The sequence below is a fragment of the Cannabis sativa genome, chromosome X (assembly GCF_029168945.1).
Source record: "Cannabis sativa cultivar Pink pepper isolate KNU-18-1 chromosome X, ASM2916894v1, whole genome shotgun sequence".
Taxonomy (NCBI): Eukaryota; Viridiplantae; Streptophyta; class Magnoliopsida; order Rosales; family Cannabaceae; genus Cannabis; species Cannabis sativa.
The window spans coordinates 12,544,129-12,555,980 of record NC_083610.1 but is presented as its reverse complement, the minus strand read 5'-3'; the positions used below and the strand labels follow the sequence as shown (position 1 = coordinate 12,555,980).

Genomic DNA, 11,852 nt, shown 5'->3' with positions numbered 1-11,852 from the left:
TAATTTACTTGGTCGTATTCTTGGATAGAGGTTCTACTGTATTAATAAATTATTTTTTTTCTATTATTATCCTAAAAAAAATTAAAATAGTGGGAAGAGGGCCTATTTGCCGAGTCAAAGAAAAGAGACAAACTAATTGACATTATAAAATTAATAAATGTATTTGACACATGTCATAATTTAATTGGGGCAGAAAGACAGACGCTAACTAACGTAAGCCGAAGGGTGTAGATACTCTTAACGTGCGCATAAACTTGCAGAAGAAAAATGTAAAGAGGTAGTGAAAACCAAAACAAAAAAGAGAGAGGGAATATTAGATATAGAAAGAAAGAGAGAGAAGCGAGTTGGAGTTACTGAGTCGCGTCAACCGAGTTGAACACTGAAGAAAAACAAAGATTATCTAAAACCCAAAAAAAGAAAATAAATAAAAAAAATTAAGAAAATTAGGAAAAAAAAGAAAAAAACCACAGGAGGGGTGTGGTGTGTGGGTGTGGGGAGGACTTGGGCTTTGGTGCGTGGGAGTGGAATTAACCAAAAGATGGTGAACGAGAAGGAGAAGATTATTAGTATTAGCCCTTCTCTTCTTTACCACCTTCACCCTCTTTCTTCATCTCTTCCTCACCTTACCCAAACTTCTCTAACCCTAGAAGAAGAATCGTCTGCTCATTCTTCTCTTATAACCCACTGTTCCACCATTGAAACCAAACCTTACTCCTTTTCCTTTCCTTCCTTTCTTTGTTCTCTCCTGCGATTCTTTCTCTTTTTCTTGTTTTGCTTTCTGGGTTTTGGCCCTTTTTCCATATTGTCCGAAGAAGGTTCACGATTTCCCTTTGTGCCTCTGGCGGTGACGCCTGGTGCTCGGATTCTCTTCGACCCAGAAGGTATTTTGGGTTCTTTATTGTATTTTGTTTGATTTTGATTTAATGGTGATCTTCTTGTGTCGGCGTCTTGAATTGTTTCTGGGTTTGCTTTCGTTTATGGTTGGTGTCATTGTGTTGTGTTTATGTTTTGGTTGATTTTGGATGAATATTTGTTTTTCCTTTAGGGTTTGTTTTTTGTAGTCTAGGTGTTTTTGTTTTTGTTTGGGTTTGCTCTTATTTATTTATTTTTGTGTTTTTTGCTGTGCAATTGATTTATTAAGTATAAATTTTGTTCCTTTAGTGAATGTAGGATCGATGTCGAACCAATTGCTCTCTTAATTTGGGGAAAAGTGGTTCTTTTCTGGTTAGATGATGCATTCTTACACGATTTAATTCAATACCTCTCTTTTTCTGCTTGGTTCCTTTTATGGCGTTAAGAATTTTAATGTGTCTCGATTTTTATATTGTAGTTTTGCGTTGGCTTTGTTAACTACGATTTTATCCAGCTTGAAGGCATGATTGGAACTAGCATGATTTGTCCTTGTTAGGAAAGCAATGATTTGCATTATTCTCTTTTAATCTCATGAAAAAATTCACAATTTGTTTCGACTCTTAAATGGGTACACTTGTTTGTGATTCCCTAGTTTTTTAACGTATAATTTGATCTTGCTTGAATACTTGATTTATGGAGGGTCTTTTCTTTTTATGTAATGTGCAGAGAAGTAGTATTGTTAAAAGAACCAAGTATATAGAATTGTATTCTTCTGATGGAAGAGTTTGGTGTTGCTTCTCGGTTTGAGGGTATCAATGTTGCTGTGAGGAAGAAGAGGAGCCAAGCTTGTCGCCGCCCTCGGCCTGATTCACAGCCTAATGCGGAAATTAATGATGATTCACCCATGTCTTCAACACCACCTTTTGATGATGCAAATAAGGCATCTAGCGATGAAATTGTTGGTTGTGATTCGAATTCAAATGGGAAAGAATTTAGTCTTAATCATTATGGTTCTACAGTTTCTCATTCTAATGGTGATGAAGATGATAACCTCCATAAAATGGATATAAATGATGGTGGGTTTAATTCATATTATAGTAATGAGCCCGGACGAAATGGGTTTAATAACAAGCGTTCAAGTGAAGGTGTCCTTGCACCAGCAAATTGGAAAAGCTCAAATGCAATTAAAGATGGCGCTGAATCAGAATTAAGAAATTGTGATGTAAGTAGTGGTTGGAATGGTGAAAGCTCCACTTCTAAGCAGTCAGGAGATGGATTTGGAAACGATAATAAGGTTAAAATGGTTAAGCTAAAGGTTAATGGTGTGACACGTACAATTCAAGCCAACTCTGCCTCTAATGGTGTTTCAGGGGTTGTTGAATCCTCTTTAAAGAGTTCTCGGCATGCAGATGCATCTAAACTGCGGCATAAGCAGGTATTAAAGGGTTTTCTTATTTGCTTGAGTGTAGAGTATTGGTTGCATTTGTAAAGAATTTTCCTTTTTATAGAAAGAAATCATTTTTTGAATTTTATCAATGAAATCATTGCTGCAAAAAAGAGTAGTTGTTGCTTTCTTTGTAAAAAACTTTCCTTTCGATAGAAAGAAATCGTCTTATTAAGTATAAATGGGTTACACTCCCATTTTTGTTTCATCATTGAAAAATTCCTCATAGATGGACATGGATCCGTACTTACCATATACAAAATGGCGATTTTGTTAGTATAGCTAACAATTTCACTATTTGGTAACTGAAATCTCAAATTTTATGTTTTTTGTTTTATCATTGAATAATTCCTTGTATAGGGATTCGTACTTGCCTTATAAAAATGACGCGTTTATTAGATTAGCTAACAATTTCACTATTTGGTAACCGAAATCTCAAATTTTGTGTTTTAAGTAATAATACCTGTCGTAATAATATTTGCACAAATTTTCTTGTTAAAAGCCTTTTGAAAACTCTCAGAGTCCAGGGTGATCTCTTTTTATTATTTATATATTTTTGCAGGCAAATAACGGTGACATTTCCTGTTCGGATAAAAAGAGTGGCTTGCAAGGAATACCTTGGAACTCAAGAGCTGGTTTTACTTTTAGTCTTGGCAGGGAGGATTCTATGATGGGAAAGGTTTCTCGTAAGAACACCTCTGGAAAGGAGGAGGAGAAGTCAGTGCGCAAGAGCAAGCGGGTTCCTAAAAGGCGACTACTTGATGAGGAGTTTGGTGATGATGTGGATGATGAAATTAGGTACCTGGAGAAACTTAAGACGTCGAAGATAGCTGTAGTTTACAAAGAAGACGATGAAGAATTCAGTAGGAAACATAGAAAACTTTCCATGGTTTCAAATATTGAAAATGTTGGTGCATCAAGGCCAGGTGGTAAAGATGGGAAGAAAAAGTCTAGAATAGATGGAGTATCTGGGGACACTGATTACGAGGATGAAGAAGATTCAGCTTCTGATGGTGAAGGTGATGGTAGTAAGAAGAGGAAGAAGCCAAGGAAGGAATCTGTAGATTCATTGTTGGACGGCAGGAGGGAAATGACCCTGACAACGCGTCAACGAGCCCTGCAGTCCAGCAAAGATTCATCAGCAACACCTGGTGCTAGCTTTATCGAGTTTCCAAATGGTTTACCACCTGCTTCATCAAGAAGTAAGTTTTTAATTACATGATTTGAACTGTGACCTATAATTCTTTTGTAGGATTTGTCAGCTATAAATTTCAATATGTTGATTGCTTTTGGTGGCTTTAGAGCAAAAAGAGAAGCTTACAGAGGTGGAGCAGCAGCTGAAGAAAGCCGAGGCTGCTCAGAGACGGAAGATGCAAGTAGAGAAAGCTGCTCGAGAATCTGAGGTTCGCATATCTCATTCAGATTTATTTTGACTTGCTTTGGAGATGTCAAGTGGCTATGGCATTTTGCTTATTTCAATCAAATCTTTCAGGCTGTAGCAATCAAGAAAATCCTTGGACAAGATTCTAGCAGGAAAAAGAAGGAAGATAAAATAAAGAAGCGTCGGGAGGAATTGGCACAGGTACTGAAACCCTCTCTGTAGCTCTTGTGGGTTAACAAAACTAGCATTAGTTAATACTTATATTATTGTTCTAATTCTAACGCATAGTATACTGTCCTCTCTGACAGGAGAAGAATGCTAATGCTTTGTTGAATGCATCACACACCATCAGATGGGTGATGAGTCCTACTGGGACTGTGGTAACCTTTTCGAAGGACATGGGACTCCCTAGTATTTTCGACCCCAAGCCTTGCGGGTAAAATATCACCTATCTTGTAAACTCAAGTTCTTTTCTCTATTATTTATATATCTAGTTTGGCTGTGTAGTTCAAATGGTCAAAGTATGAAGTTTGAGTTCCTTGCTGTAGTTTTCTGGCCTCTATATCTTGTTATTATTTATTTTAACCTTTATTTTTTATGATGATGATTATTCAGCTACCCTCCTCCGCGGGAAAACTGTGCCGGTCCTTCGTGTAAAAATCCATACAAGTACAGGGATTCCAAGTCAAAGCTTCCTCTTTGCAGCCTCCAGTGCTACAAAGCTATTCAGGGAAAGGTGTTGTCTGAAACTACCTGCTGATGCACCTGGCTGTTTTCTTGCTCATTTTTATGTTAATAATATATACCCTTCTTAATATATATATCTATTTCTATATGGCACTCTGAATCTGGAGGATGGTGAGGCTGAGCCATCTTTGTTGAGTTGCAACTCTTTTAACATGTTTTTTTTTTGATCGATTTCTCAGTTGATGTAATTAGCTTTAGCTCTAGTTCCTTCTATATATAATATAGTTAGATGAAATAATGTTCTATTATTATTATTATAATTTTTTCTAGGGAGGGTTCTTATAACCCTCCGCGGCACTGATTATGCATGTGTTTATGAGCCAAAGGAATATTTTACCTTAGTCACTACTATTCCTATTCATTTGATTCTCTCAAACTTGATTGTATTTTCTAACTTCTGATTCTTGATTCTTGTTATCATAGCACGCAATCTATTTAATATTCGAAGCTTTTAAGAGCTGAGGTTTAACATGTGTTATTTTTATTTTAATTGAAAAAAAATAATTGAAAATATCCAATTTTAATCAAATACTTGTTGAATATACAATTTTCAATAACGTGTTTATTGATTTTATGGTTGGTATGTAGCCAATCATTTTGTTAATTTAAGGGAATATCTATAAAACAAATACTTTCTTCGGAATAAATAATTTGGTCGAAGGGTTGTGTGCAATATAATAAAATAGGAAATTTAAGGGGCTTCTACAACAATTTTCTTTTTCCTACTATCTTTTTCCATTTTTTACAAATATTTTGATAGGAGCATACAAAGAACAATGAAGCCTCGAGGTTGTTTGACTTTGGTGCCGTTTGGTAACACTTTTGTTTTTTAATTTTTTAATCACAAAATGAATGTAAAATTTTTGTTTTTAAAAAATTTATTTTTGAAAACAAAAATGCGTTTTGTAACAACTTTTATTTTTCAATTTTAAAACAGAAAACAAAAGTGTGTTCTGTAAAGTTCATTTTTATTTTTTGATTTTATTTATTAAGTTGGGTCTAGGTCCATCGTCGGATTCGGGTTCGAATCAAAAGACGGGTTCAGCGCCAGGGCCGTGGGGAGGAGATTTGGTCCGGGTCTGGTCGTAATCCAAAAGAATGATTACGAAAAAAAAAAACTGTTTAAAAAAATATTGAAAGTGATTATTTTTTTTGTTTTTAAAATTTTGATTTCTAATTATAAAATTGAAAAGTAAAAACAGTTTTATAGAACATGTTTTTGAAAAATATTTTCACTTTTCTACTTTTAAAAATTAAAAACTAATTAAAAAAGTGTTACCAAACGCCACCTTTGTTTTAAGTTTTTAGAATTGTGTTTTTAAAAGTGAGAATAGAAAATAGTTTTTCTATTTTAAAAATTTAATTGTGTTTGGCTAATGTTTTCTAAAAATTATTTTTAAATTTTTTACTAAAAAAATATTTCAATACTCTACACCATAATATGACATGAACCTAACCCCACCCCAGACTCCGGATTCGGGACCTGGCTCTAGCCCCAGACCCAAACCCCAAATCCAAACCTAACCCTGGTCCAAACCCGGCCCCAGGACCTCGACATGAATTCGGATTTGGCCCTAAGACCCGAATCTCGGTCCAAACCCTAACCTTTCACCCGGACCCTAACCTCGGACCTCAAATTCAAAATTTGAGATCTGTACCTGGCTCCAAATCTAGACCCATACACAGCCACGGGACTCGGTCCCGAACCCAACCGTTGAATCCAAACCCGTGACCCTAACCTAGCCCTCAGACCTCGGACCCGAACCTGAACCCCGACCCAGGACTCAACCCCTAACCTTGGCCACAAACCCAGGCCTGGACCTCAGCCTTAGACCCAGACCTAGGTATGTGAGTGATACACAATTTTTACTGCAAGCATACATTGTTATTATATCAAAGTTTTAATTAAAAGGTTGTCAAACCCACATAGATTGATTATTAAATTTCACTAATTATTATACTATTTGGTTTTATGCTTTAATTAGAGAATAGAAAGTAAATAATGATTAAGAATGAAATAATAAAATAACAGAAAAGTAAACAGACAAACAACGATTTTAATCAGAAAGTAAAGACATAAAACATTGATTTTCCTATTTTAAATTATGAATCTCAACTTACCAATTATTCAAATCAATATAACAATATATAAAGTAAAGTATAAAAGAGGGCATGTGGCAATCTAAATAAGCTTCTTTCTCTAATCTTCATTCTTTCATTTTTTTAATTTATTCTTTCTATTTAATACCAAACAATCTGTATCTATCTATATTAAAGTAAATAAAAAAAATAATAAGAGTAATAATACAAATAAATACATTCTTCTCTTACATTAATATCATTTAAACCTATAAATGTAGGTTATAAAAACAAACTAACAATTTATATCTATTTATATTAATATTAAAAATTAAAAAATGGATAGTAATAACATATATATAAATATATTTTTTTCTCTTACAATTTAGTATCATTTAATTATAGGTTATAGAAACGAACTAATAAATAGATAAATTATATTGTAATTGGTGGTAATTTATAATGTGTGACTATCCATCTCTTATATAACCCTTCCTCTCCCCTCTTTATATGTTTACTATGTATTAGTTGTGTGCAATTTAGAAGTTGGACTTCTTATATCATTCTTTCTCTTTATATATATCCTAATAAAATTGTACAAACACAATCAAGGTTCTCTTTTAAGGTGAAGATGTTAGTTTCCAAGACTAAATGCTGTACCTTCTTTTTTAGTTTTAGGTGAGGCGTTTGTGATCATATTGCAAAGGTATATAATTTTTTTTGCTCTATGTTTTGTTCTAATATTTATGTAAATTAGTCAAAATTGCTTTTGACTCATTATTGAGAATGTTTATATATATAATTATTGAGAATACTTTTGAATATAATTTTGGAATTTTATAATAAAGAATAGAAAAAATTTGTTGAATTTACAGTTTTAAGATTACTGATGAGGATCTCAAAAACAAAAATATTGCAAAAGTGTATAGTGTAAGAATCAAATTAATGTTATACTAAGAAAGATACTTTTCCAGACTCTCTCTCTTGACTCTTTCAGTATGAACAAGGGTTCATCTTCTTCCCTTGCATGTTCACACTGGTTTTCTGAATGTTTCCACAAGGTGAAACCCATGCCCAGCTCCAGATCGCTCGATCATGGTGGCTCCGACTCTTCCTCTATTTAGACACAACACAGCTCGACTCGTCCGAGCCAAGCAAGCCGTCTTCCTCTGCAGGTACCCAACTACTCCAGTCGCGTCACCATTAACTCCGGCCTTCTCCCATTTTCTTCAAATCGTACCGTGTTTAATGAGCCTCTTACAGGTATTGATTTCCTCTTACATTTCTCCCTATTCACTGTTAAATCGTTTCAGAGGAAATGGTTTTTTATTGAACAATACAAATATATGTTTGGTTTGCCTATTAAATTCTACCCTGAAATTTGTACTTTACAAAGGATTTGGGGTAATGGGAACTCTCCAAAATCTGTCGACAGAAGGTACTTAATCCCCTTTGCTATTTTGAGTTTGAACCCCCCATTTAATGTGGTCTGCAAATGTGTTCTGTCTATTGCCATATTCCAATACTTTGTGCAGCAGATCTACCCAGTATTAAATACTTTCGATTTGACTGATACTGCCTCGTATCACTCCTCTACCGTGAGTGTTTGTCTATTTATAGTTAAGCCTAGGAGGTGGTTTGTTGTGTGCGAATTAGTCATTTCTAGCTTACCCTCTCTGCAAAGCTCATTGTTCTTTAGGTTATGTTCTAATAAGAGTACCAACCGATTGTCCCCATTGCTAAATCCTCTTGTGTCTTCTAGTTATTCTCCCCACCGGTGGACTCCTACTCCTACTTCAAGTTTAATTTTATTTTCTCTTCATAAGTTGCTATATTATCAGAGTACCATATCGGGCAGTCTCTTTTTCTGTGTGTGTGTTATTTTTGGAAGTGTTTCTTGGTTTATTCTTACTGTTTTCCCTGAAGTCGTGGTTCCCCTTCATACTTTTTCCCTTCCCAGTAACTTCACTTTCTTGAACAACCGTGCTGTCATAACCCTTTTCCCATACAAACCTTTGTGCCTTTTAACTTCCATTCAATCACCTTCTATCTTTCACACTCTGCCAGGTCCTTTATTGTTTGAGGTTTCGTACTACATTTTAGCTTCCTATCCTATGGATGATCTAACAAATTCTCTCTCTGTTGCTCTCAACCTCACAGAAATCGAGTGTACTATTCAAACACTTCATGAACTCACTCCTGCAACTACACCTGAAACCGAGACACAACAAGCCCCCCTTTTCCTTGTAGCCAAAGTGCACACTGTCAAGTCCTTTAACCGAAAGAACTTCATTGAAAAAATGACAAAGAATTGGAACCATATCTCTCGAAGCCCTGTGATTAATACCGAGCGCCCTCATGGCCTTTTTCTAGTGGAGTTTGGTTGTGATGGAGATAGGCGTCGAGTTTTGTTGCAACAACCATGGACCTATCTCAACCAAGCTATCCTTATGGATATCCCAAACTCTTTGGATGTCCTCAATGGGGATAGTTTGCTCAAAATTCCTCTTTGGGTTCAAGTGTTCAACACCCCGTTTCTCAAAAGATCCGAAGAATTGGCGACCCTTGTTTCATCGTCTCTCGGCCACATGTTGGAGCTTTATAAGCCTTCTCTTCGAGAGACATGGGGACCCTACTTTAGGCTCTGTGTCATGTTCGATGTGGCGCAACCTCTGCCTCGTGGCATACCCATCCACTTCTCCGGTATAAACAAAGTTGTTTGGTTGGAGCTAAAATACGAAAACCTCCCTGACATTTGCTTTTTCTGTGGTCGAATGGGGCATAGTTACAATAAAGGCTGCATAGATTACATGAAAGCTTGCGATGAAGCTCCTTTCCCCCCGGAGCTCAGGTATGACATCAAAACCATTTTCGGTAAAGTTAAAGTTTCCACTAATGCCTTGCTTTCCCCTGAACAGAGTAATTTTGTCAACCCTCCGGTTGCTTCCTTCATGACCACTAATCCAGCTAGTGCTGTCTGTGTTGCCCCCCCGGAGAGTATGCCACCTTTTCCTACCTATGGCTCCCAAGAAGTTGGTCCGGCTCAAGGCCAAACTCAACAAGTGGGTCTCTTCAAATCCGGCCCATCCACCCTTCCACCAAATTACTCTCATTGGAACCAACCCGACCCCATGACAAACACACCAACCCCTCACCCATCACAGCTCCCCCCACCCGACACCACCACTCCAACGTACACCGCCCTTCTTAACGCCACTTTGAGCAACACTAGTGTCCAAAAAGCCTCACCAACTTCCACACCGAATCAAGCCATTACCTCCCAACACTCCAGTGGCTCCAACTCTACTAGCTCAAAATATTGCCATGTGCCTTTGCCTGAGAACATTCCTCTCCTTGACACCAGCAAGAGACTCGAAGCCATGAACCTCACCTATCAACCGGGAATCGCCACCCCCACGGGTTCAAAGGCCTCAAGGAAGAGAAGCAAGCCTGACTCAAAGGAAAAATTCAAAAGGCAAACTGAAATGGTTAATGGAGAGCTTCGTCATCAAATCAAGCGTTCCCGCTCCGACATCCCTCAAGCCACAAAGATTTCATCTGGAAGCGCAGGCCTTGCCACCGAGCAGGCCTGCCCGCCGCCATGAAACTTGTCAGCTGGAATGCACGTGGAATTGGGAGTGATCGTGCATTCCGTAATCTCTCCCGTTTAGTTTCTTTTTGTAATCCTACTATGTTATTTATTATGGAATCTAGGCTGGCTAAGAACGCTGTTGACAATCTTAAGCACAAGCTCCATTTTGATTCGGGTTTGGAAATGCCTAGGATAGGTAGAAGTGGGGGCTTGCTTTTATTTTGGACTAATGATGTAATTGTCACCTTGCTTTCTCAATCTATTAGTCATTTTGATTGCTACGTTTCGTGTTCTATTACTAATGTATCCTTCCATCTTACTTGTTTTTATGGCTCTCCGGTTGATTCTCTCAAGCCTCATACGTGGAATATTCTTAACCGAATTGGTAGGGGTAACCCTCGGGATCCGTGGCTTATTATTGGGGACTTTAATGCTTTTCTCTTTTCCCATGATAAACAAGGGGGAAATCCCGACAGGGGCCCTTCCTCGGATTTCAGACATTTCCTTGACTCTTTTAATCTCTCCCCTCTCGACCCCACTGGTCCCTTGCTCACGTGGAATAATAATGTCGCATCCCCAAAAAACATTCAAGAACGATTAGACTGGGGCATTGTCAATAACCACTGGGTAGATATCTTCCCTGATGCCACCCTTGCCCATTTGGGGTTCTACGGCTCTGACCACCGCGCCCTAGAACTGAACACTTCCAATCCTCTGGGCACTTGCCTTAATAATAATAACAAACGTTTTCACTTCGAGAATGTTTGGCTTAAGGATCCAAATTGGAACCAAGTTTTTGACCAATCTTGGACTAGCCAGCCGAACCTGCATGAACCCATCCTCAAGCTAGTCGCGACTCAAGCCTCTTGTGCAGAGAAACTTAACAATTGGAACCACAAAAAGGACTTTAATTTTAAAAAGCACATAACCAAGCTTGAGAAAGACCTGGAAATTGCCTGATCTGCTCCTGTTTGGGATGACAATACCATCAGAAATATAAAGGAGCTCCAACCCAGGCTTGACTCTCTTCTGTACAAAGAAGAAACTTATTGGAAACAGAGAGCGAGGACCCAGTGGTTAGCCCAGGGTGATAAGAACACCAAATTCTTTCATCGACATGCCTCTCACAGAAAGAAAATAAACAAAATCAATAAGCTCCACCTAGCCAATGGAGGTATTGTCTCTGACGATGAGGGCATCACCCGTGAAATGGAATCCCACTTTAACCAACTCTTCTCGTCCACGAACCCCTCGGAGGAGGATATCAATAAGGCCCTACAAGGCATTACAATCTCTCTCTCAGAGATGGACAAATCTTTCCTTGCTGAGGAGTTTTCCTTGGACGAAATTGAAAAAGTTTTTTTCCAACTTCCTTCAGATAAAGCCCCTGGTCCTGATGGTTTCAATTCTAATTTCTACAAATCCAACTGGACATCTGTCAGGCATGATGTTCTCAAAGCAGCAACCAGCTTTCTTAATGGGAATGGGGACATCGCCCCTCTAAATACCACTCTCATCACCCTTATCCCCAAGGTCAAACGACCTTCTTCCCTGTCTGATTTCAGGCCGATCAGTCTCTGCAATATCATCTACAAAGTTATCTCCAAGACTCTTGCAAATCGGCTTAAACTTGTTCTCAACACTTTGATTTCCCCCAATCAAAGCGCTTTTCTTCCGGGTAGACTTATTTCGGACAACATCTTTATTGCCCAGGAAGTTGCGCATTCCATCAAGCTAAAAACTAGGGGTAAAAAAGG

The 11,852-nt window shown here is 37.7% G+C and overlaps 2 protein-coding genes across 2 annotated transcripts; both read left to right on the top strand.

Moving 5' to 3' along the window:
* The first annotated feature begins 256 nt into the window (after positions 1-256).
* LOC133031774 (uncharacterized) lies at positions 257-4,827 on the top strand. The gene is made up of 7 exons (XM_061105431.1): positions 257-881; positions 1,579-2,287; positions 2,859-3,498; positions 3,599-3,699; positions 3,789-3,878; positions 3,986-4,113; positions 4,293-4,827. The coding sequence occupies exons 2-7, from the start codon at positions 1,628-1,630 to the stop codon at positions 4,435-4,437; spliced, it is 1,764 nt and encodes a 587-aa protein (XP_060961414.1). The 5' UTR covers positions 257-881; positions 1,579-1,627; the 3' UTR covers positions 4,438-4,827.
* A 5,277-nt stretch (positions 4,828-10,104) lies between these two features.
* LOC133032033 (uncharacterized) lies at positions 10,105-11,055 on the top strand. The gene has a single exon (XM_061105846.1). It carries the CDS (start codon positions 10,105-10,107, stop codon positions 11,053-11,055), a length of 951 nt encoding a protein of 316 aa, XP_060961829.1.
* Positions 11,056-11,852: the final 797 nt, after the last annotated feature.